This window comes from Hemicordylus capensis, chromosome 2 (assembly GCF_027244095.1).
Source record: "Hemicordylus capensis ecotype Gifberg chromosome 2, rHemCap1.1.pri, whole genome shotgun sequence".
NCBI classification, from domain to species: Eukaryota; Metazoa; Chordata; class Lepidosauria; order Squamata; family Cordylidae; genus Hemicordylus; species Hemicordylus capensis.
In genome coordinates this window covers 171,681,590-171,706,760 of record NC_069658.1, presented here as the reverse complement: position 1 = coordinate 171,706,760, position 25,171 = coordinate 171,681,590, and the positions used below count along the sequence as shown (strand labels likewise).

At 46.4% G+C, this 25,171-nt stretch overlaps 1 protein-coding gene across 4 annotated transcripts in view; it reads right to left on the bottom strand.

The window, feature by feature from the left end:
• Window positions 1-25,171, bottom strand: part of PHC1 (polyhomeotic homolog 1) — a 56,941-nt gene that overhangs the window by 16,042 nt on the left and 15,728 nt on the right. For 2 of the 4 annotated variants that reach the window (XM_053303023.1, XM_053303024.1), the window contains exons 2-11: window positions 17,629-17,787; window positions 14,978-15,088; window positions 12,424-12,501; window positions 10,704-10,853; window positions 9,592-9,747; window positions 7,792-8,293; window positions 6,405-7,183; window positions 4,442-4,601; window positions 3,988-4,184; window positions 3,537-3,651 (exon numbers count right to left, since the gene is read on the bottom strand). In XM_053303023.1, the coding sequence (XP_053158998.1) occupies window positions 3,537-3,651; window positions 3,988-4,184; window positions 4,442-4,601; window positions 6,405-7,183; window positions 7,792-8,293; window positions 9,592-9,747; window positions 10,704-10,853; window positions 12,424-12,501; window positions 14,978-15,088; window positions 17,629-17,787 (2,407 nt within the window). The remainder of the gene's footprint in view (window positions 1-3,536; window positions 3,652-3,987; window positions 4,185-4,441; window positions 4,602-6,404; window positions 7,184-7,791; window positions 8,294-9,591; window positions 9,748-10,703; window positions 10,854-12,423; window positions 12,502-14,977; window positions 15,089-17,628; window positions 17,788-25,171) is intronic. The other 2 variants (XM_053303026.1, XM_053303025.1) reach the window with 2 other exon arrangements.

Here is a 25,171-nt window from a genome sequence, read left to right as displayed (position 1 = left end):
TTGGATGAAGGGAGCTGTCTGGCTTTGGGACCGCAAAGTACCAGAAATGAAATCCCAGGGTGTGTCGATTCTTGACAGGTTCTATTGCAGATTTGGAGAGAAGAGATTGGACTTTGTCCAAAAGGGCCTGAGTGGCCAGAGTGGAGGGTTATAGGGCAGAAGGGAGAATTTGATGGCGTAGCCTATGCGGACTACCGTCAGCGCCCCCAGAGTCTGTGGTGATTTGTTCCCAATTTTGGAGAAAGGGAGGAGCCTGGTACCCCATGGTGGGGGTGGGGTGTGAGGTGAGGGAGTCATTGTCGCTTGGAGATGGGCTGAGATTGCCTAGGTTGTTTTGGGAACCATTTTTACTTTAAGAATTATTTTTCTAATATGGACCTTTCAGCAGGGTTTGAAATATAGCAATAACAGGTTAGGTTGGGTAAAATCGAGTAGCAATGTGGAGTATGAATGTTTTGAATTATTATAGCAATGGTTTATATGTATAGTTAACATGAACTGCGCAGACTAGTAAGCGGGAAGTCAATATTTACTTAATCAAATAAATGAATGTAGTTGATTGTAAAGTTATTGTAAAAGTCAATAAAATTTTAAAATGCAATAATTGGCTAGGGTGTTGAGGCTGTTGGTTGGTGAAGGAAGAGTGTTTCTTGTATGGCTGAAAATGGTGGGGGGGGGGGGGAGAGAAAGAACCGTTCTTGAGTTTGGTATTGCTGTTTCCATTGCTATGTTTTATAAGGGCGAAAGGAGGACTGGTGCCTGCTCATGTACTGAGTGTTGTTATGGAGTTTTTGGACCTTTTGGAGAGTATAGTAGGTTTTTTTGCCGAATAATGTTTCGCCCTCAAAAGGAAGGTCCTCTATGTGTGCCCTAGCATCTGGGGCAAGACCAGAAGAGCGAACCCAGGCATGTCTGTCGAGGGCGACTGAGGTTGCCATGACCTCTGATGCCCCTTCTGTGGCATGACAGATGGCGTGAAGTTCCTGTTTGGATACTTGTGTCGCCTCACGTAAGACGACCTTTTCTGGCCCTTGTTGGTTTTGAGGAAGATGGTCCAGAAAGGGAGTTACTTGGCTCCAGAGGAAAGATTGATAACGTGCATAATACGCTTGGTAATTGGTGATTGGTCAGCAGAGAAGAAATCGAATACAGATGCCATCCAAAGGCATCCAATTTCCTGCCCTCCTTATCAGAGGGTGAGGAGAAAGTCTATCCGCGAGATTTAGCCAATTTAGAGATTCTACTACTACTGAATTGGTAGAGGGATTTTTCTTGAGAAAAGAGTCATCTTGTTCACCGGTGGCTTGAACCTTGTAGAAATTATCCAATTTCTTGGAGGTTTGTGGCAATGAGGAAGGTTTTTTGCCAAAAGGCCTTGGTGACCTAGAGTATAGAACCATTAAGAGGCAGGGATAATGGAAAGCGAGTATCCTCTTCTATAAGTTGGAAAAGCAGGTCAGGCTCAGTATTATCATCCTGGGATAGCTGCATCCCTAAAGAAGATGCCGTATGGGAGATGAAATCCACGTAAATCTTGTAATCTTCCAACAGTGAACTAGGCCATATGTTGGAGAGTAGAGCGGGTGTCAAGGAGCCCAGGGAGAGTACGTAGGAGACAAGTCTGGACAATTGTCCTCGGAGGAAGAGTCAGAGGAGTCGTCTTCCCTGGAAATAGGGTTTTGCAGAGGCCTCTGAGAATGTTCGGGCCAGGCACCTGGAGTGACTGTGACTGCTTGTACAGGGTAGCTACGTGGTGGCACTCTTGGAAGTGGGAGAGAAGTGGTCCGATGAGGAGGAGACGGTGGCACCTCGGAAGTTAGAGAGCGCGTCGGGATCGAGGCCGAAGTAGAATATAGGGGAGAACGAGAGCGGTCTCTCAATATCGTGAATTCACCAACGTGAATCCAGTGTGGTGCGTTCCAATATAGGCCAGTGAGTCTTGTGCGCGCTTTGCTCTCGTTGAGCATCGGAATCTTGGGCTAGCTATGGAGCATAGCGTTCATTGAGCACTGCTTCTAGTTCCTGCGTAGTCCAACGACGGGGTTCTTCATGAGCTTCCCTGTCCGAGTAGTGTTCAGATTCGTAGACCGGGTCACCAGGGCTCTAGAGGTAGGACGGTCTCTGTTTTAATGGAACCTCGAGGGGGTTCAATACCGACAACCTGTCAACTTATCAACTTATGTCGAGTTGAGGGAGATTCTTCCTCCTCGTGAATGTGAACCCTCTTCTTTTTCTTCTTCATAGGCGGTTCCGTGGAAACCAAGGGTGTGGCCATCGATGTCGACGTCTTCAGTATCAAAAGGGGTCTCGAGATCCAGGTCAAAGTCCGAGCTGCAGGATAGACCGGTAAGTTAACTTCAGGTGTCGAGACTACGATCCCCATGGGGGTGGTAATGAGCTGTGAGCCCCTGGCTGGGGTGAAAGTACTGGCCAACGCCTACATGGTCTAATTAGGTGAGGGTTTCGACTTTGCCGAGGTAGAGGATTTCAGGGCTTGTTCCCAAAGCCAGGAGAACCCATTTTTTCTAGCCTGTTTGGTGAAGGTGGCACAGTGGGAACAAGACTCGAGTCTTGTGGCACAGTGGGAACAAGACTCGAGTGAATCCTTATGGGATTCACCGAGGTAAAACAAGCAATGTTTGTGGCTGTCTGTTGAAGGAATTTTAGCCCCACAACAGACGCACCATTTAAAGTTGGTAGTCTTGGCCACAGGTCGCAAAATGGCTAACGGGGGCACCAGGCCTTAAGGCCGCAGCGGTGGGGAGTAGAGGGACCAAGTTTAAATAAAAACGCTAAAGATAGGGATAACAAACTAAAATATTGGGAGAAAAATGAGAGAAGATGAGTACTTATCGATCTAGCAATGGTAAAGCTCTAGCTATGTCAATCTGTCCGCAGACGAAGAAAGACTGAGAAGGGAAGCCTGTGCAGCCGCATATATATAGAGGGAGCGGGGTTACCGCCAAAAGTCTGAGATCCTAGCTTGGAAAGCTCCGATGAGGTCTCTGCGCAGGCTCAAAGCCCATTCGTGTAAAGCACAGAGAGCACGTCGAAGAAACTTCATTACACTGCAGAAGCAGGCCGCACAACTTTGGCCCTGCAGCTGTTTTCAAACTACAACTCCCATCATCTCCAGCCACAATGGCCAATAGTCATGGTTTATTGAAGCTGCAGTCCAACATCTGCAAGAGGAGAGCCAAAGTTGTGCAGAACATTACACATGCTTCTCTGGAGAACTTTACTGATGGATTTAGCTACTTTTCCTTACTGAAATCAAGTGGACAGTTTCTCAATATAGATTTTGCAATACAACCAAACATTTCTACCAAGGTTTAGAGCAGCAGAACTCTTATGTTCCTGTTTTCCAGACACCCACATTCAAGAAAGTAATCCAGTCTGAGCCCCTGGCTTGGCTCTCAGTCAATTACATTCTTCTTGGAAAAGGAGAGAACCAAGTAGTCAACGGCAAGGAAACAATTCATCTTAACCCTTCACTATTCCTTCCTGATCAACTACAGCCTCCAGAAAAGACTCACCTGTTGACATACTTTCTCCTCCTGGGGAGCTGCCAGACTGGTTCTCAGTCTGCCTAGGGGAAGCCCCTCCCGGAAGAGGTTTTTCAAACTCTTTTAGGAGCTGAGAGCAACCCACCTGCATTTAAGGGGGAAAGAACAGATCAGCAAGCAACCTTGCCCAGAGCATTCAGCATGCTTTTCTAGGAGGGGCTTCAAGAATAATCAATTTCTTCCAGGTTTCAACACACAAATGTAGGCTAAGTTTGGCAAGTTGGAAGGAAAGACAACAGGCAGCATGCACACTAAAGTTAGTCATGATAAAGTCAGATCTAAATTAATGGGATTTAAATTAGCCATGACCAACTTCTCTCACTGATTTCAACAGTATGTAGTCATGACTAACTTGTCTGGATACTGCTCAATGACAACAGCAGTCCTGGTCCAGGGTACTCTATACTCTTTATCCTCTTACCGGGAAAGGCTCTGCTCCTTCCTGGATGACAAAGCCCTCTATGATGTGTGTAAGAATCTGGGGCTTGACAATGGCTTGTGGGGGCTTGGAGTCTCCACTCTGACGTGACAGCATAGCCAGGGTAGGCACAGCAGCACAAGTTGGAGTGACTGAGCCTGGGTCACTTGGTGCACTTGGGGTGGCACTGGGAAAAGACTCTGAAAGAACAGAAACAGTATTCACAATTCTGTCTTCATTATGCAAATTGGCATACATTTCCAAAATAGGCTATAGTTCAAATGCCAATAGAATTGGAGCAGTCTTGCACCAATGTTGCCTAGAGCATGAAGCCACAGAACAAGGCCTGGCCCAAATTCCTCCCTGAGACTGAGAGGCTTTTTCAGCCATATTCTGTGTTCAGGGGATATCTTTGCCCAACTGTACAACTGATGTAGTGGGAGGATACAGAACTCACCCCTGTTCCCTTCACTTCCAAGGCCACCTTTATCTTCTGTGGCTTTAGGATTCTCTGCCACAGGAGATTTGGCAGGCAGGAGAGAAGGTGGTGCACTGGACTCCTCCCTCTCCTCTTCAGATTCTGCCTTGCGCTTGACAGCCAATGTCTGGGGCTTGCTCTGTGTGGGGAGAACAAGATTTAGACAGGAATGGACTACATGGCAGAGGCTATCTGGAAAAAAGTGTTGTCACCTCTTACCAACTTTCACACAGAGGGGATTGAATCTAGAGAAGTGAAACCTGTACCAGAGAGTTTTCTGGTCTCTTCCCTTTTGCCACAATCCCTTGCACCTCCCAAAAAACCTACTCCAGACCCCCTGGAACTGTGGCATAAGGAGGGGGACTGCATCACATGGAAGGAATTGGTAGAAGTCAGTGAGGGATGCCCTGTGTGAGTAGAAGTGCTTCCCACTTACACAAGAGACCTCTGGCTCCCTGCCAGAAACACCACCTTCAACTCTGTACTATCGCTTACAGTGGCTGCCATGTTCTCACCCAGGAAGAAGCTATGGTGCCAGCATTATTCCACTCAACTACCATCTTCTTCTACACCCTGCCATATGAAGAACACTTCCTGTGATGAAGTCAAAACTCAAAGCTCAGAATTAGTTATTTTCTCTCATCTTAACTCTCACACAAACAGAAGAAAAATCCAAAATGGCCATTTTGAGAATGTAGCATTCCTATAAACAGGGCTGGCCTTGATGTCTCAGTACCTGAGGCAGAAAATCTAAATGGAATTCCTCCTCTCACTAATAAAGGACACCGTCCTCTATGAAGTTTTCCTACTCTAGCCCCAATGAATAGAACAAGAGCTGCACAAGATAGTAATGAGGCTGTGGGAAGCTTCTCAGCAGATTGTAACCATGATGGTTCCTCTGCACACTTCTAGCTTTAATTTCCTATCTGAAGAAGTCCAAAAAATACCACAGCATCAATAGCAAGGAAACATCCTGCAAGCACTGAAGCAGAGGTTCATGTACTCCAACAGGAGACAGGACTTACAACCATTAGAGGGGAATGGTCTAGTAACAGATGGAATCACTGGATACAAGACATGAGCTAGGATCCTCCAAAGTACCATGAGAAAAACTTTCAAGTAATTGGTTTGCTTTGGAAAGCTTTATATCCAGAGATTGGGGATAAGACTGTAGCTTTCGATGCAGAACATTTTCCACAGAGAGCTTTACAAGCAGAGCATCTGCTTTCCATACTGGGAGAGACTTCTGCCAATCAGAGTAGGCCAGGGCTAACTTTGGTCCTCCAGCTGTTGGACTGCAACTCTCATCAGCCCCACCCAGCAGCCAATAGTCAGGGATGATGGGAGCTGTAGTCCAACATCTGCAGGACAGCCAAAGTTGTGCAACCCTGGTGTAGACAATGCTAAACTAGATAGACCAGGCCTGCTCAACTTAGGCCCCCCAGCTGTTTTTGGACTACAACTCCCATAAGCCCCAGCCACAGGGGCCAATAGCCAGGGATTATGGGAGTTGTAGGCCAACATCTGCAGGAGGGCCGAAGTTGAACAGGCCTGAGATAGACCAATGGTCTGACTCGGTATAAGGCAGCTTCCTATGTTTCAGAGGAAAACAGATCACATTTCACCACTCATGGTTTGCCAAAAACCTGAAGGAGCAATGAATGCTGCTTTGGCCAATAACTTTAAGGAGCACCTTTCTGTTCCCATTAACAAAGACTATCAGAGAGCCTACACCATTTGTGACCTACAAAGCCAAATGTAATCCAGCAAGGCTTCAACATACTCGTTTTGCTCCCTGCCTAGGTTTGCAAATAGGGGGTTACAGAATATCTACCATCTTTTGGTTAATGGCGACCTAAAGTAGGCCCGCACCCCCTGTACAGCCAAATTGGGGAACCCACCCACCCTGCATTGTTCCCCATTCCATTGTGGTGTCACTTACAGGTAACTGGACAGGCTGGACATAATATGCTGGTGGTGGTGCTTGAGCCATGACTGGAGAGGAAGCAGTGCTCTTCACCTGTGCAGTGCCTTGCACTTGAGCCACGTTGACTCCAGGAGTGAGTGGGGGAGGAGCTTCTTGGAGAGGAGGAGGGGAAGAAGAAAATGAGGCAGAAGAAGCTTGGGACAATGGGGATGCTGTGTGGGTCTGCGACACTGGCTGGACGACAGCTGGCATGCCCCGGGGAGCCTGCACAGCTGTGTTCATCTGAGGAAGGCCCAGTGCTTGTGCCTGGGCTGAGCCTTGCTGGCGGCTACCCACCACCTGCACTGGGATGTGAGGTGGGGGCTGCTGGGATGCTGACATTTTGGCAGCACCAAGCTGTGGAGATTTGAGAGGGGCTATGGGTGGCTTGGACTGAATGGGGACAGGCGATTTGGTGGATGCCTGGCAAAGATTGTCCTGCTGAAGCTGCACTGGCTGAGGCTGTGACTGTAACATGGGCTGGACGACAAGGGTCTGGGCCTGCTGTTGACCCTGAAGAGGCGGGGCCTGCTGCTGAGCCTGGGGCGGCCCCTGCTGCTGTTGGGCCAGAGGTGGAGCTTGCTGCTGCTGGGCCAACTGAAGGTGGGTAGCGGTGTGCAAGAGCTGGGACTGGCGATGCTGGAACTGCTGCTGGTGATGGATGGCGATTTGCTGCTGGATCACTACTTGCTTCTGGAGGTGAATCTGCTGCTGCTGTTGGATCAACGAGTGGGGCTGGATCTGGGTATACGTGGCTATAAAGCAGTAAGAAATATTATACAGCACCATCAGGATACATGGCACCTTACTAAATAAAATAAAGTAAAAGCAGCCAGGTATTTGTCCCAAGGAGATCACAATCAGGGGAAAGATGCAGGGGAGGGAAGAGTCAGGCTAACAAGGGATGGACACAGGCTTATGCAGTTCCATGCATTTATGAGCAGGGCGGACCACAGTTCAATGGCAGAATACATGCTTCTTATGTAGAAGGTCCCAGATCCTTTCACCGGCATCACCAGTTAAAAGGAACTCAGAGAACAGGGCAAGATCCCCAGCTGAGACCTTGGAGAGCCACTGCTTGTCAGGACAGAGTCCAACTCTGAACATACAAAAACTACCTTCTCCAATAAATAACCCATTTGCCCAGAATGAAGAACATATAAGCTCTTCTCTAGTGCACACTGGCTCTATGCCAGAAAGCCTGAAAATGAAATCTTTCATCTCCAAGTCCAGTCCCAATGAGAAGCAACCCACAGATTAAGATGGATCAAAGCCAATCTTTCCTATGGCACACAGCTGTAATACACAGATGAAAGCACTAAGCAGCCATGAAAGGCTCTCCAGAGCATCAACTGTCACCTACCAGAACTGATCAGAGTCTGGCTTGGGGCTGGTGTAGCCGTCCTAGTCAAGTTCATGCCCACAGTCTGTTGACCATTACCATCTGCTTCAGCCTTCTTTGCTGCTGCATTTTCTGCCTCTGTCTGGCTTCCCTGGCTCACAGTCACTGCCTGGGCAGCAGAAGCTACAGGTAAAGGCTGAACCACACCAGTACCTTTCCTTTGGCAGCTGCCCCCTGGGCCGGATGAGGTTGTCTGGCTCAGCCCGGTGGTAGCATGATTCCCCACAGATGATGCCACGCTCCCAGAAATGCCATTACTTCCAGCTGCCCCTTGACTAAGATTGAGCGACTGGCCCACATTGCCTGAAGAGGCTTGTGTCACTGTCAAGGTCTGGCCAGCATGAGCAGCCTGGGGCAGTACTGAAGCCTGGGAATTCCCTGGCAAGACAGCCTTTGGAACAGAAGGCTGGAGCTGAGCATTAGCTGCTGAGGTCTGCTGACTCCTGACAGCCAAATTCTGCACCTGGGGGGGGAAATGCAGAGAGGAAAAAGGAGCCATTAGCTTAAATTCCAAGGGTGGTGGCTGACAGAGCAGGGAGCCCTAGAATCTACTCTGGCTTCATCAGCAGTCAAACTACGGATGCTTGAAAAACCATTCCAAGGCTCCAAGGTTTTTGCTTTTGGTGCTGCCCCTTCTTTTTCATGTGCTTAAAACTAAGTGTTGACCAGTATTACAAGGTATCACTGGGAATGTGGAACAATCTGTAGAAGGATCAATCCCTTCAAAGAGGTATTAGTCTCAGCTCCCTTCTTTCTTATTTTGAGTAAAGTTAAAGATCTCATGGCACTTTCTGTAAAGAGCTTGAAGAAAATCCCTTCCTCAAGAGTACTTACTCAAGACTGTGGGATCTCCCTCAGACCTGTGCTGCCAACACCTTAATGGCTGCCTGCTCCATATTCTCCCAGTCAGAACTGGCCCTCTGCCCCTTCAGAGCAGAGCTTGGTATTCACTAAGCCAAATCATAACAAAAACAATTTGTTATGAAGTGCTTAACAAAAAGTTATTTATTATTATTTCTCATCATCATCTTATTGTGTGATAAGCGTTCCTTTTTGCTTGTACTTTTAGGATAAAGAAACATTAGTTAAGAGAGAAAACATACGCAGAACAAAGACAGAGCAGTTTGCTCTGAAATCCTTCTAAACAGTCTTCTGGGGAAAGGATAAGCAGCAAGTCATGGAAGCAGCCCAAACCATAACCTATAAGGGGAGGGATTTGGTCCATAGCCTAATAATTATGGCCAAAGCAGCCTGCTCAAGTTGCATGCCCTACCATACCAAATTCTCTTTCTCTGCTCCCCCTCTCTCCAAGAAACTCCCATAATAACCGCCCTGAGCCATTTTTAGAAGGGTGGTATATAATAAATAAAATCATGCAGAAGGCAAGCACTTCAGGTTTCTGGAACCCAATCAACGTGTGAGCTACCCTTGAAACCTGGAGCACTTGTTAATGTTTAATCAGCATGTAATATATCATGTTCTTTTGAGGAGGAGAATAAGGGCATTCCACACAGGATGACCAGTGAACACAAGTCATCTAGCTGACTAGAAGACTATATCAACTCCAGAATTGAACCCTAAACTTGAGAAGTGGTATGTCACTGGCTGAAGGGTGCAAAAACTGAATGGATCTTGTCATGAACTCCAGAGTGCAGCACAGTATTAATGCTCTACTCAAGGAACACTTGAGCTACAAGGACACACCCAAGACTGGGCTAGGCCAGGCTGGTCGTGGGAACCCCAGAAGAGGGCATCACTGACCTGGTCTGTGTCTGTGTGGACCCCAGGAGAATGAGCAGGTGGCGCCTCCTGCTGAACAGCAGCCACGGCCCCATTAGGCATCAGGATGAGCTGGGAGGTAAGAGGCACATTGCGGCCCAAGGTCCGGTTCACCTGCAACAGGTTCCCCAGCTGCGGCTGTCAGGGAGGGTTAGGTGGTATGGAGATGGGAAGAGTAGAAGGGAGAGAAAGGAGGAAAGAAAGCGAACCACAAGCAAATAGATTATAATGTGACATGGGGCCTGGGGTCTCCTAGAGACACTCATCCCATTTCAGCAGTGTCCTCTTCATCATGGCCACTATGAGGAGATGGAAAGCAAAAATGACTTCTTTCTAGAGACCAAATCACTGCCATCTCACCATGCTGGGCTCAACAGCACTGGTTACCTAGCAATAAATAGTTGTGGCTTTTGGGGTAGCAATGAAAAGGGAGGGGAAACATGTATTTGCTAGCTTAAGCCAACTGAGAAACATGTGCCTCATTTTAAAAAAGTATAACCAAGTCAATTGATTTGTTAAGTGCAAGTTGAAAAATCTGAGGCCAACTTGATCATATTATTTCACAAATATTTATTCATTCACAGATAATAAGCAATCAATTTCCAAAGTAGAACAGAGACTAGTGAGGGGCAGAGAGAGAGAGAGAGAGAGAGAGAGAGAGAGAGAGAGAGAGAGAGAGAGATAGGTTTGTTTCTCATTTAAACTGACTAGGTTCTTTAACTGATCAACGTGCTCATATTTCAGATGAGCACCTTACCAAGACTGGTTTAAAGAGTGATTTATGACCTATATCTGAGGCCCAGATGTGCCAAAAAGGAGAGATCTATATTCAAAAGCATCACATAAAGTCATACAAAGTGCCATGGGATCTTTAACATTTATGGAAAATAAAATTGTAAATTAAGTATTCTCCATCCCCACTGTACATCTACAACTGAGCTGAGAATCAAGGAAGTACTCAAAGAAATAGAAGTTGTCAACTTACAATCTATGTCATCCTGTGTTCAGCTGTTTCAGAGTTGAAAATTGGTCCAGAGACATGTAATATCACAGAGCAAAGTCAAAGTGATGGGGGAAACAATGTCTGTACATACCCGAAGATACATCTGAGCTTGTGACTGATTAAGAGGTGGCGAGGTGGTATTCCCCAGAAGTACCGATTGTGTCAGGGTGGTGGCACTAGGTGAACTCACGCTTTGTGAACGGCTGATTAATTGTGCAGCTGATGTGGTGGCCAAATTAATCTGTAAAGAGAAATACATACAGAGGAAAGGTTGAGAATTATAGTAACAGAGACTAAGCTGAAACTGATTTCAAGGAGGTGCAAGTGATCACCAGCAACACAAGAGAAACAAGGCCATACCCTACCAGATCCCTCCAGACACTTGTAACCACTAATTTCATGCCCTTTCCTCTGTTTGCTAACAGTCCTGTGAAAATTTGGAAGTTGGAGTTAGTCACACAAGCTGCTGTAGCTTGAGTGAAAAGCAGCTGGAGGCTTAACACAGCTCTCAAGAACCCTTGGTCCACAATATGCTTAGACCTTCAGTACCCAGGGGAAGGTCAGAAAGGGCTTATAAGCCAACACCATCCAATTTCTGGGCAAAGTACAAAGTGCTGGTTATTATTTTTAAAGCCCCGAATGGCTTAGCTCCGGGTTACCTAAGAACATGCCTTTTTCTACAAGATCCCCACTGCTGATTAAGATCATAGGGAGGGGTCCAGCTTCAGGTACCACCAGTTCATCTGGTGGTGACCTGGGATCGGGCCATCTCAGTTGTTGTCCCCGGGCTGTGGAACACACTCCCTGTATAAGATTATCTTCCTTGGAGGCCTTCAGGAGAGCCTTAAAAGACCCATCTTGTTAGCCTGACATTTGATATATAGTTTTAATTCTAATCTGGTGGTTTTTTTTAAAAAAAAATTGTTTTATTACAAGCAATATAAAATCAATGTTTTTTATTTTAGTGAAAACCATCCTAAGCCACTTTAGGAAGGGCGATACATAAATTGAATGACTGACTGACTGAATAAATGCTTTACACATCAGACTAAACAAAAGGATCATGTGCAGTACAATTCTGCGCACATGGCAAGTCACAAACACTATAAAGGAAGACCCCCCCCCCTTTCTGCAGATGCTGATGAAGGTGATGCAGATGCCCTTCCTTTGAGCCACCTCATTAAGCCACGATCTCCCTCTTAGATATGCTCCTCAGTCTTCTTGCTCACAAATAAGAACCTCCCAATAACAGATCTGTTTCCTTCTCCTTTCCCACTGGCAACGTATTTGTCCTTTTCCCTTTCAAAGCAAACATACTATCTTGGTTCCATATACTCAAGCCTACCCATGAACTTTCCCCTTCATAGCCAACAAATTCTCCTAGAGAAATAAACTCAGGAAAGTAAGTCACACAAGGGCAGACATACAGGTGGACCTTGTTACTCATGCTCCTGGCACCTGTGGCTGGCCAATTGACACCCAACCTATATAGGTGGTAAATAAAAGGGTTAAAAACTGCATGTCCACGGTTCCTAGGTGGCCAGAAAGAAGTTCCAAGGTAATTTCCAGCCACCATTTTGCAGTGCAGAGCTATTGTGTGGATTGGGGGGAGGTGGGGAGAATGTGCATGGGATGGCACTTTCTTTCAATTATTGCTTCAGTTTTCACCTTTTATAACCCATTTTTTCTCCAGGAACTTAACCTCCCGATTCCCATTGCCTCAATGCTTGGTTATCTGCGGTTTTGCTATCTGCAGCTTCAGCCAAGAACGGAACCCCCATGGATAAAGAGGTCTACCACTATTTACTTACAGAGGCCTGTGTAGTTGCTGTCTGTTGAGGGGTGCTTGTGTTTGGAGAGTTTGCTTGTCTGCTGGCTGCAATCGTGGCCTGCAAAAAACAAAACGCAGAATCAATCTTTTTAGAATATGATTTGTTGGCAAAAATAGGACTTCCTTCCAAAATGAGAGGACCATATAGATGTAACATTTTCCAGAAATGTTTAAGCCACTGCGGGGGGGGGGGGGGAGGTGGAGAAGCCCCCCTCCTGACTTTTTTTTAAAACATGGAAATATATACAATACTTATTTTAATATCATATTTATACTTGTTCTAAAGACACAAAATCAACTATGTACAGTTGATTTTCCTTTTTAAAAATAAAATGAAGGCAGTTCTATTTTTACAAGTGGACTTAACAATTACAAATATATGTAGTGCTAGAAATTGTCCTGCAAGCTGATGTATCTGGACATGGTTGGTATTTTACCAACTGAAAGATCAGGGAGTATGGATCAAAAGATGCTGTAAGATGAAGTTTATATACTTCCTTTTATGGATCTTGTTGTCAAGGCGGAATGGGATGAGACCAGGAAATTGCTACCCAATTTGAATGTTCAGGTTTCCTGTGAGGTCTTGCTACCCACAATGAGCCTCTCTCAGCATCTGCCCCATCTGACTTTCTTTTTACTCTCAATATCCAACAGGTTAAAATCTATAAATATCTTGGCCTGGTATTGCATGCGTGAAAATCATGGAAACCTCACTGCGAGTATGCAGCTGCTAACGCCCAGAGATCTATGGCAGCGAAAACCAAAATTCTTCTTTACTAAAGGAGCTCATTATATATCGGCGGCGCTTAGGGTTTTGAAAGCTAAAACCCTGGTGCAGATGCTGTATGGAGCGCAGATATTTCCCACAGGCAACTTACAAACCCTTGAAGTTGTTAAGGCGAGCTTTTTGTGAGCCATTTTTCAGCTGTCTAGATGTGTCCCAAATGCGGCCTTACGTTTGCAATCTGGAATGATTAGGTTTGTGGTGCAGGTGTGGTTGCGCACAGTCACCTTTTGGCTCAAGGAACATAGGAAGCTGCCATATACTGAGTCAGACCATTGGTCTATCTAGTTCAGTATTGTCTTCACAGACTGACAGCGGCTGCTCCAAGGTTGCAGGCAGGAATCTCTCTCAGCCCTATCTTGGAGAAGCCAGGGAGAGAACTTGGAACCTTATGCTCTTCCCAGAGCAGCTTCATCCCCTGAGGGGAATATCTTGCAGTGCTCACACATCAAGCCTCCCATTCATATGCAACCAGGGCAGACCCTGCCTAGCTATGGGGACATGTCATGCTTGCTACTACAAGACCAGCTCTCCTCAAACTTCACACTTACTCTTCGGGCCTTATCCCACTAGTTTTGTGGGATGACTTTCAGTCTCCCTGGATAAAGAATGTCCAAACCATCTTAGGTAAATCTGGCTTCTCAGTACTATTTATTCATACCACAATGTAGCTAAAAAGATTTTCAAAGAGACCTAAGTTTGATTGCTCCTAGGAATATTTGTGGCAGTTTTTTTTAATTACCCGGCACCTGCCACTTATTTAACTCAACCCTCTACTTTAAGGTTAAGAAGAGTTCTTTCCCAGGCACGACTTAATGTTCTTCCCTCGGCTGTATTAGCTGGAAGATATAAAAGAGTCCCTCTAAGGGTCTACCTTGTGGTGTAGGCACTGTTGAGTCAATAGCTCATGTTTTGCTTCACTGTTCCTTTTATAAATCAATTCGTTCCATTTGGATTGAGCCTTATATGAAAAAATGTTCTGGGCTTCCTGAAGATTATCATGTTGCTTTCTTTCTAGCAGATCACCAGGAGGAGACTACTTACAGAATTGCATGTTTTTGTGCCGCAGAATGCAAAATAAGATCCTTGCAAACTGGAGTTTAAATTTATTTTATTTAGTTTTATATTTGTAATTGTGTACTTACTGTTCAGGTGTTGTTTTGTTTGGTCACTGACCGTAAATAAATAACTAAACTAAACTTTTTACTCTCTCCACACAAGCAGACAAGGCAATCTGTTACTTACTTTCCTGTAGCAAGGTGAAACACGATATTGCAGTACTTTTGAGGTAAGAGAACGTCTCCAAGATGAAGGCAGGCTAAATCAGGAGAACAGTATATCTACCACTCTCCAGATCAAAGAGAAAGGCAGGCCAGAGGACTATTAGAGGATACTGTGTACATTTTTTCCAACACTTTGTCCTCCTGCAGCATCCCTGTCAGTGAGAGTTATGCCACCAGCAACTGGGTTGCAAGTTAAATCTACATGCAAAGCAGATGCTTTGCCAACGAGCTACAGACCCATTACTTAAGGGGAATATCTTACAGCAAACAGTGCTCACATGTAATCACAAACTAGGGCAGACCATGCTTAGCCAAGGTCACTACTGCAAGAACAGCACTACTACTCTCTACATCACCTACTTGGACCCTATCTATCCAAAAAACTTGTCTTTATTGCAAACCAGGTGCATTTATCTTCCCAAGCTATCCCATTTCAGGTGGTTCTGGCACTTTTGTCTGCATCTCACCTGCTGGACTGCAGCCAGGCTGTGCAGCTGAGCACTGTTGAGCTGTTGTTGGAGCATGAACTGATGGAAATACTGGGCTGCATTGGGCTGTCTCTGCAGTGCTTGAAGGGCCTGCAAGTAAAGAAAAAACCCAGATTCAGAACACAGAGCACACAACCTAACATGCTCACAGCAACATATGTCTACAGTGCAGTAAGACTAAAAGAACGAGAACATCAGCCCTACATAAACTGATCTGGACCACAACATTTAATATTAAATTATTCAGCTTGACCAGATCATGCAAGACTGGACTGGTCTTGTTAACAGATTTAAAGCAGGGATGGCCATCTGGAAACTCTGCTTAACCTTTTGGGGCCCTTGTCATACCTCCATGCACCAGACTGCGAGTGCAAGGCACAGTGCAATCTCTTTATCTGGCAAGTACTTCTAATTTCCTGACAGGGGCACCAACAAGGACAGCAGCACCAGCACTTCTCTTCACCACTGGGAAAAAGGTTGTCTCAGAGGCCTTTGCCCCGCACTCCTTCCCCACTGGTCAATGGTAGGGGTGGAGCAGGGCCCTTCTCACCCCACCCGACTGCCAGCCTCCCTCTCACCTTGCCCCACCACAATGCTAACCCCAGCTGTGCACTGCAGGCTGCGCATTCACCAACTTGCGAAACTTGGTGTGAATGAACAGCCCTGCACATCTGTAGTTAATGCTGTGGCAGGGCAAGGTGAGAGCGAGTGGGCAGCCAGGCAGGCTGAGAAGTAACTTCTATCCACCCCACACTGCAGAGAAAGTCGGTTTAAGAAATACATGCAACTCTTGCATATTGCATTTATTCAAGTCAATGCCAGTCTCTCAAAACAGCAGTTTATCACAGAGGCCTTTGCAACATCCTCTCCTTGTCCAATGGAAAGAGTGCCTGCTAGGTAAACAGCAGCATGTGACTTTCCAAGCGCAACTTAGGAGACACCCCTCTCCCCCGCCATCAACTTCTTGAGCCAGGTCCAGGGATGGGGGGGAAAGAAGAGAACTGTCTTGACAAGGGCTGCGCCCAGGGGAGTGTGCAGGGTTCCTTGTATATAATTAAACATTTCCTGTAAAGGGCTTCCAGAAGCCAAGTAGTTCACAAGCCACACAGCTATGCTACACAGCTAGGAACAGGGCTGCCAGTTACAGCCTGATCTCATCAGCCTTGCCTTGGGCTGAGAGGTCACCAATGGCTCCCTTACCAGCCTCCTCCTCCAGCATGCACATCCCATACTGTAGCAGTGTGTATCTAACAGCTGCTGCACTTGCACAGGGTTTGTTGTCACCTCTAGCCGCTCCAGCAACAGCAACTCACTTGCCTATCCCTCTCTCCAGCACTGCACTTGTACTAGGGGTGTGCACACACCAATTCGCAGGCCATGATGGAGACCTGAGAACCAGTTTGCTGGTCCGCATGTGCTCATGTCGGCGGCGGGCGCATGCGCGCCTGTTACTTCTGCATTTGGGCACTAACAAGGGGGCAGGGCGGCAGGGAGGACCGCTGCCGCCCCAAAGATTCTGCCAAAAACTACAGCGCTGGAGGGGGGGAAAGCAGCAGGAGGGGCGAGTACAACCACCCCACCCTTAAAGCAAAACACACACGCTAGCGTCAGACCGCACCTTCATGGTCCATGCATATCACTAACTTGTACTGCTTTGATTCTTCCCTTCAAGCATCCCACAGAAGAAAGGATGCCTGAATGGTGGAAACAAAGCAGTACAAGTGTGGTGCTGGAAAGAGTGATAGAGGGATGAGCAAGCCAGTTGTGAGAGCAGCTGACAATGACAGCACACATGGACCCAGAGCAGGTGGATGCCAGTAGATGCACTGGTACAGCATGCAAAGCAGCAGAAGAAGAACATGCACCAGAAATGGGAGGCTGAGGCGGAGGAAGACAAGAAGCTTCCGTGGCCTCTGGCCCAGGGTGGCACATTTTACCTCTTTGCTTCAAGTGGCAAATTGCACAGAACTGCTGCTGCACCATAGCCCTTGCAGGAGCTTTTATAGAGCATTTCCCAAACTACAGGTCCCTGGAACACAAAATCTTCTTATAACCACTCCCGGCCCTTCCTCAGCTCAGACAGACAGCTGGGCCAGTCCATTTCAGGTAGTGACAAGCTCCAGGCATGTGACCTGTGGGGCCTCTCTATCCCTGATTTACTGTATTAGGGATAGCCCTGCTCTTGACCAAGCTGCTCGGGGAAGGAGGCTATGACATAATGTCCAATGGTCCCCAGCTCACAAAGAGCTTGCCCTCAATTCATCCCTCATCTAACTATTACAACAGGGAAAGCTGCATCCATTGAGCGGAGAGATTACAAACACAATGGGACAGCCATTGTTACCCTCAAAGAGATGGATACAAGCTAGAGACCACTGGTTATTTGGGCACAGAAGGAAGAACTAAACACTGAGCTGTCTGCTGCGGAATGAGGGCTGAACTAGTACAGAAAGAATACCAAACTGAGCAGACCAATGTTTTTGGTCTGCAGGGACTTGAATCCCAACATCTGATGGGTGCTGGGTTCTTCCACTATAAACAAGTTGAACACTTTCATCATTCATTCTATGAGGAAGCCCAATATACACCAGGGCAGTTTGCCTGTCCCAAGAACAAAGATGGCCCCTCACCTGTACAGCCTGTCGCTCATAGAGAGTCATTTGTGATATCTGAGGACGAGTGCTTCCTCCCGAACCCGAGCTTCCACTGGCTGAATTTGAGTTCTGTTCACTTTCTGTCTCCATAGTATCAGGTCCTGGAGATACTTGCCTGAAGCTTTGTCTCAAGCCCTACAAAGGAAATTAGAAGTTACTTTTCATCAGAGAAAAGAGCCATACTTGCTTTGCTCTGCTTTACAAATTACTTGATCACTTCCTCCCTGGGCTTTCCATGCAGCTTAGCCAAAGCCTCTCAAAAGCCTGCCCTACATTATAGCCAAATGAGTACACTCAATTGTTAAGGCTATCGTTTTAAACAACCACTTCAAGTTACACAAGTTCAATAGCAAATCTCTCCGATTAATAACCATGCTTCTCTAGCAGTAAAATAAAGTTCAAAGACAACCAAAGAGGTTTAAAGGAAAGAAAGTGGAGAGGAGAGCTGGTCTTGTGGTAGCAAGCATGACTTGTCCCCTTAGCTAAGCATGGTCTGCCCTGGTTGCATATGAAAGGGAGACTAGAAATGTGAGCACTGTAAGATATTCCCCTTAGGGAATAGAGCCGCTCTGGGAAGAGCATCTAGGTTTCAAGTTCCTTCTCTGGCTTCTCCAAGATAGGGCTGAGAGAGATTCCTGCCTACAACCTCAGAGAAGCCGCTGTCAGTCTGTGAAGACAATACCATACTGTACTAGATAGACCAATGGTCTGACTCAGTATATGGCAGCTTCCTATGTTCCTAAAGTGAAGAGTCATATGCTGAATATTCATTCCGAGCAGTCATTCACCTCTGATGTTCAGCAAGGATTTCGCAAGGATGCAAGCATGAGAAAAGAAAATATGAGTGATTCATTCTATATCATATTTATTTCACATATAATGTTCCTTTTCTCCTGTATTAGAATTCAAGGCAACAAACAAGGGGTCCCCAGAAAGGCTCCCATCCAGGCATTGGCTAGAACCAAACCTGCTTAGCTTCAGCAAGGCCGCTTGCCTTATTACATACAGAAGCATTACCATGCCTCTATACTTAAGGTAAAGACAAAAGGGAAAAAAACTTGTTTTCCTATGTAACCTTGCCTAAACCCTTTTGCATTCTAGAAATTATAACATCTATATCCCTCATACAAGCACTATCACATAGCCATATTTTGTCCAATCTTAACCAAAATTGGAGGAGATAAAGGAGACTAAATTTTTTTCTATGTAAGCTACCAGAAATTGTTGCAATTTTTAAGTATTGTTCTTTGAGTTCAAAGAACAAGAGGACAAACAAAAGTGCATGTTTCTAAAATATTACATGCTCGGGGATCCACAAATTTAGGATTAGCTCGTTAGCCAGGAATTATTTCTGGTCACCACCAATCAGTGTTCCCTCTAATTTTTATCATCAGTGGGCAGAGAGAATTTTGTTCTGGGTGGCGCACACTGTATGCACACACCTCTCCCTACCCACCCCCAAACACAGTGAAAGTATCCTGTGTTTCATCGCACCACTCATTAATATTTTTTATTTCCCCCGCCCCCAGGCCGCAAACGTGACAGGTTTTAATTATTTTTAAAAAACTGCAGTGGCAGTAGCTGTGGGGCAGGGGGGTTGAGGGGAGAGTTCTCCATTTTGTCCCCTAAAGATCACCACTGCTGGGGTGGTGGCTGGAGGAGCGAAGAGGGGAAAGTGCCCCCCTTTTAACCTCTGAAAGCCCACCGCTGTGCAGCGCAGTGGGATGTGGGGTGGTGAGCTCCTTCCACCTCCCTTCCTCTCAAGTGACTGCACGGGCTCTGCTCTCTGCAGCCCATTTCTGGCACTGCACAGCGGCGGGCCTTCAGAGATTTAAAAAGGAGGCAAAGTCCACTGTGCACAGCCGGGAGGGGGGGGGAGGTAGCGGCACAGTGGGGAGTTGGGGAAACGGGGCAATGCTTCTCAGCCAGGGAGAGGGGGAAACGGTGCCAGGCAGTTGGGTGATGGTGGCTGGCGCAGCAGAGACCATACGCCTGCCAGAAACTGCTGTGCGGGGGCCTGGGGGTTTGCACGCTGTTACCTTACAGGGAATAGTGCTAACAATCCCTTCTTTTCTGGTACATAGGCACAAGTCTTAGGAAAGAAGTGAGTCTTCTCATTTGCATGGGGATATGGGAATAGTAAGAAATAGTGGGAGCGCACTCCTACTGTTCAGAAAGGATTCCTGCCGTTTCTTACTTTCTCAAAAATGGCAGTGGAAAGGAGATTTCATATGAAGAAGAGTTCTAGTCTTCTGAACTTAATATTTCACTAATATGATAACTTAATATTTCAGCATGAGCAACACATCACAGTGCATAAGCAATAGCACTGTTTGAGGTTGCTCACATTACAACTCTGCCCACAAACATGGCCACCCACACTGTTACAACTGATTGGAATCACTGCCCATCCCTCTTTAATCATGTTCCACTGTACAATGTTGGGCCACAGCCTGGAGAGGTGAAGGCCTGGGAAAAAACCCATTCCCCCCCAACCCCCCCACCCCCAGCCTTCATATCTCTACACTAGCTGGTCTCCCAGAGTCCAGGAAATCATAGGAAGTTCAGTATGTCAACAGTTACAAAAACAGAAGGAAAAGACTTTACTCACCCACCCACCTCCAAAAAGGTTATCTACAAATACTGCCGATTTAGATAAACAGAACTTCAGAAATCAAATCCAAACTCCAAACCAATTCACCACTGAACCTGTTCATCCCTATCAAACAGTGCAGACGTGGTATTTCTCTCTAAGTGTAACATGGACACTATGTAAATAGTTAAAATTCTGTTTTATTTCACAACAGAAACTGGAAAGTATTCATACTAGAATATCACGAAGAGTGCCCTCAGTGAAAGAAAACTGTTCAAGTCAGACCACTGCATTAGCAGTCAAGTAACAGCATATCTTAAACATGCTCAAAAGCAGTATATATTATTTCTGTTCAGGGCCATAACCTTATATGTAAAATTAACGTGGTGTACTTTCTCTTTTAGTGTTTTAAGCTAAATACAGAGGACAAACAACATGCCATATAGATTTATTCATTATTTGGGGGAAATTTGCAAGGTAAGCTGCCAGGGAATTACCGTCCTATCAGTCTTCTTAGCACAGAGAGTAAGTTGTATGCTAGACATTTGTATAACTGTCTGGAAGATTGGCTCGACACAGAAGAGGAGCAAAATGGTTTTAGGGCAGGTTGCTTGGTAGTGGACCCAGCCTTGGTACCGAAAAATATACAGGAAAGTCAAATTCTACATTATAGGCTGCGTTCGTAAGTAAAAGTAGTATTTGTTGGAGATTGCTGTGATGAGTTCCATTTCTGGCCTTGAGGCTAACTTGTGCTTCACTCACTCTGGTCTGCTCTGCATTGCAAGATGTACTCTAGGTGTGGCTGAAGTTGCTCTAGTTGAGTTATGCTTGCTGCCAAGCATTAAAAAAACTAAAATTTATTTTTTATACACATTTTTAACCTTTACTCAAAACCCCCATAGAACCCGAACCCAAGGGGTGTGTGTGTTGTGGGAATGGTTAAAAGTTTAACATCACCCACTTGCCCATTTCTTGTGTGGTAGGTAGCATCCATCATGCCCTACCACACAACCCACTTTGGTGTCCCTAGGAACTACATATGGGGTTTTTTGAGTTCCGATAGTTCCCTATGGCCAGAACACTGGAAATGTTTCGAATTTGTTTCGTTGAAACAACTGAGGTCAACCACTGTTTCGACGAAACATTTCAGCCTGGAACAAAACACAAAATCCGTTTCATGCACATTCCTACTGGTTATATTTTGTGTAGCAGGACATGCAGGAAACTGTCAATGTAGATGCAAACCAATAAACCATATATGCAACTAAAACCAAATTATGTAAACATTACACCTATTTTCCTAATTGGGTATTTTCAACTGTATTTAACTCTTTTAGAAGTTTACTTAAGTTAACATGTAAATTGAGTACGTAGTGTAGACATGCAAGACAGACATAGCACCAGCACTGTAAAAATATTTCACATTCTTAAGTGTCAAGGTCAGATGTTTAGGCAGCTAGGATTTTTCCAGTCTAGTATTGCAATAGGGAAGGACCAGCAGCACAAAGATATAAAGTATACAGCATTACAAGAGGAACTGTAGCACCAGCAAACCCATTATTTTTCTGTTGAGGCACACAAAACTTTGTGTTGAGAATATCCACACTCTATACCAATCAAATTCAAATTCTGCACTTCCTATTTATATCAATGAATTTATATATTTCAAAATTAAAGCTGCTCATTTACCTGAAGTGTTTTACACTTTTACAATTGGCAGACCTGAAGCAGAAAGTGGTATGGGTGATAGATGGGCAAATAGTTTACTAAGCTCTAGAGTTCTTTTAAAGCTATATATATCCCTCTTGGAGCATTAAACTATGGTTTTAAAGGGCACAGAAAGAAACATTGTTCTTACCTGTGAAGGGTTCTTTTTCGTAGAGTCTGAGGTCATCCTGAATACTGGGTTGTGTGCCAAATCATGCCTCAGGAGACAGGAAGAAGATTTTAAAAGCTGTGATTCATATCCGGTAGTTAGGTAGGAGGCACCGAAAAACCCAGTTCTGGACTGTTGAGCCAGGTAACCGTAGAAGCTATAAAAGAAAGTTTAAAGTACTGGAAGGACAGAGAGGGGAATACTAGTGATAGGAAGATAGTAGGCGCCATGTACCCCCCCCCCAAAAAAAGAGTTAGAAGAAGAAAGCACTGTTACCCTGGGAGTCACCACCTCCTACAAGTGCACCCAAGCCCAAGGGAGGGAAGGAGCGTCCACGGGCGGGGCGGATGACCTCAGACACTGAGAAAAAGAACCCTTCACAGGTAAGACCAATGCTTCTTTTTCAGCAGTTGTCTGAGTTCATCCTGAATACTGGGACATGCCCAAGCAGTAGAAAGAGACAGGGAGGGAAGTGCGGACTAGGGGTGTGCATGGAACCGCCAACTGCGGTCCGGCACTGGGGTGGGGGGGTCCCTTTAAGAGCGGCAGGAGGGTTTACTTACCCCTTCTGCCGCTTTTCTGCTCTGGCGCCCGTAATCCGTAGAGTAATTGGGGCGGCAGGACACCTCCCTGCCACCCCTTCCCCGACGTTGCTTGAAATCCCAGGAGTCCTTTGCGTGCACGCACGTCAGGATTTCAAGCAACGTCGGGGAAGGGGTGGCAGGGAGGTGTCCTGCCGCCCCAATTACTCTACGGATTACGTGCGCCAGAGCGGAAAAGCGGCGGGAGGGGTAAGTAAACCCTCCTGCCGCTCTTAAAGGGACCCCCCCACCCGAACCGACCAGGTCCGACCGGTCCGGAGGCTATTTTAATGGCCTCCGGATCGGTCCAGGCCCATCCCTAGTGCGGACGGTTAAACAACCTGCTGCAGAACTGTGCGAGCCATGGCCGCTTGATCGGAATGGAAAAATGAGACTTTATAATGTTTGATAAACTGAGAGATAGAGGACCACGTAGCCACTTAACAGATGACCTGAAGTGGAGCGTTAACTGAGAATGCGGCTGACGTACTGGTACTACGGGTGGAGTGAGCAGTGATGCCCCTGGGAACTGGTAGGTGCAGTGTTTTGTACGCCAGGTAGATAGTGGCTCTGATTAACTTAGCTAGGGTAGTCTTGGATACTTTGTGTCCTAGAGAATTAGGGTGAAAGGAGACATATAGGTCATCCCAACTACAATGAGGTTTGGTACGCTTCAGGTAAATTCAAAGTGCCCTGCGTATGTCTAGAATGTGCCTCCCTCCTGGAGGGACGACAGAACTTCAGGGATCCCCACGGTGATGGGAGAGAAGTGTTTCCTGCACAACCATCTAGAGAAAGCTGACCAAGTGGCTTGATAAATCCTGTTAGTGGAAGGTCTCATTGATGCCAGTATGGTATCCTGCACTGAAGCTATGTATCCAGTTTCAGGGGGGGTGTTCAATCTCAAGGAGCATAGTTGAAGCTGGTCTGGATCCGGATGTAGTATGGGGCCCTGGGCCAGCAGATCTGGGTGATGGGGAAGAGGCCATGGTTCCCTTGAGGACAGAGTGATCAGATCCACAAACCATTACCTCCTCAGCCAGCATGGGGCAATGAGAATTATGTTTGCTTTTTCTATAATCAGCTTCTGCAGGACTTTGGCTATGACTGTTGGCAGAAAGGCGTACAGGGGCCCGGGGTGCCAGGATGCCGTGAGGGTGTCCATAGCCTCGGCTAGCAGTGAGTGGAACCTGGTGTAAAACCTGCTGAGGTGGTGTTTGGACGGGGACGCGAAGAGATCCACGATTGGGAGACCGAACTCTGCCGTGATCTGTTTAAAGACTTATGTGTAGGGGCCATTCCACCAGATCTATGGTCTGATGGCTGAGCCAGTCCACCATCATGTTGGTTGTCCCGCCGAGATATTCGGCTGTGATTGAGGCTAGATGTTTCTCTGCCCAAGTGAACAGTAGAGTGGATTCTTTCATCATGGGCCGGAATCTGGTGCCACCCTGATTCACGACATGTGCTTTCGCTGCTACATTATCTGTGTGTACTAGCATGTGTTAGTCCTGTATCAAGTGAAGGAATTGTCAGAGGGCAAGACGAATAGCTCTTAGTTCGAGCAGGGTGATGCTCAATGAGGTCTCTCAGGAGGACCAAACTCCCTGGGCAGGTTGTTGGAGGCAATGTGCTCCCCATACCATCAGGCTTGCATCTGTGGTGATGATGATCCTGTCTGGTGGGGAGTAAGGCAGACCTCATAGGATAGCAGGTGACACCCACCAGCGTAGAGAATGCAGAACTTTCGTGATGAGTACAATCGGCCTGTGAGTTCTGGATATGATGAGGTCCTGGAAGGGGAGAAGTAGCCATTGGAGCGAGTGGGAGTGCCAGTGTGGGTGAACTCCAGGCAGGATATCATGGAGCCTAGTATGTGTGCCAGAAAGATGAGATCAGCTGTTGGTCTGATCAGAAAGGGGAGGATTAATGTTGCTATCTTGTTCCTGCGGTCTGTTGGTAACTAGATTGTGCCCTGAATGCTGTCGAAGAGGGCTCCCAGATGTTGTAGGGATTGAGAGGGAACAAGGCAGCTTTTTTGCCTGTTGACTACAAAGCCATGTGATTTCAGTAGATGTAGGGTCTGCCGTACATCCCTGTGAGCTTGGGAGAGAGACAAAGAGCGGATGTGGAGGTTGTCGAGATATGGTTGTGCGTGTAGTGTTTCCACACGCATCCGGGCTATTAAGGCTACCATGATCTTGGTGAATACCCTTGGAGCGGAGGAAAGCCCAAACGGCACTGCTTTGTATTGATAATGGATGGATGTGAAAAAAGAAGTATCTGTGGTGGGACAGATGGATGGGAATGTGGAGATATGCCTCCGAAAGGTCTATGGAGGCTAGGAACTCCCGATTGTGTATCGCTTCCTTAATGGTACGGAGGGACTCCATCCTGAAAGGTCTTTTTCAGAATCAATGGTTTAGCCTCTTGAGGTCTAGAAGCGCCCTCCTTCGGTACCAGGAATAA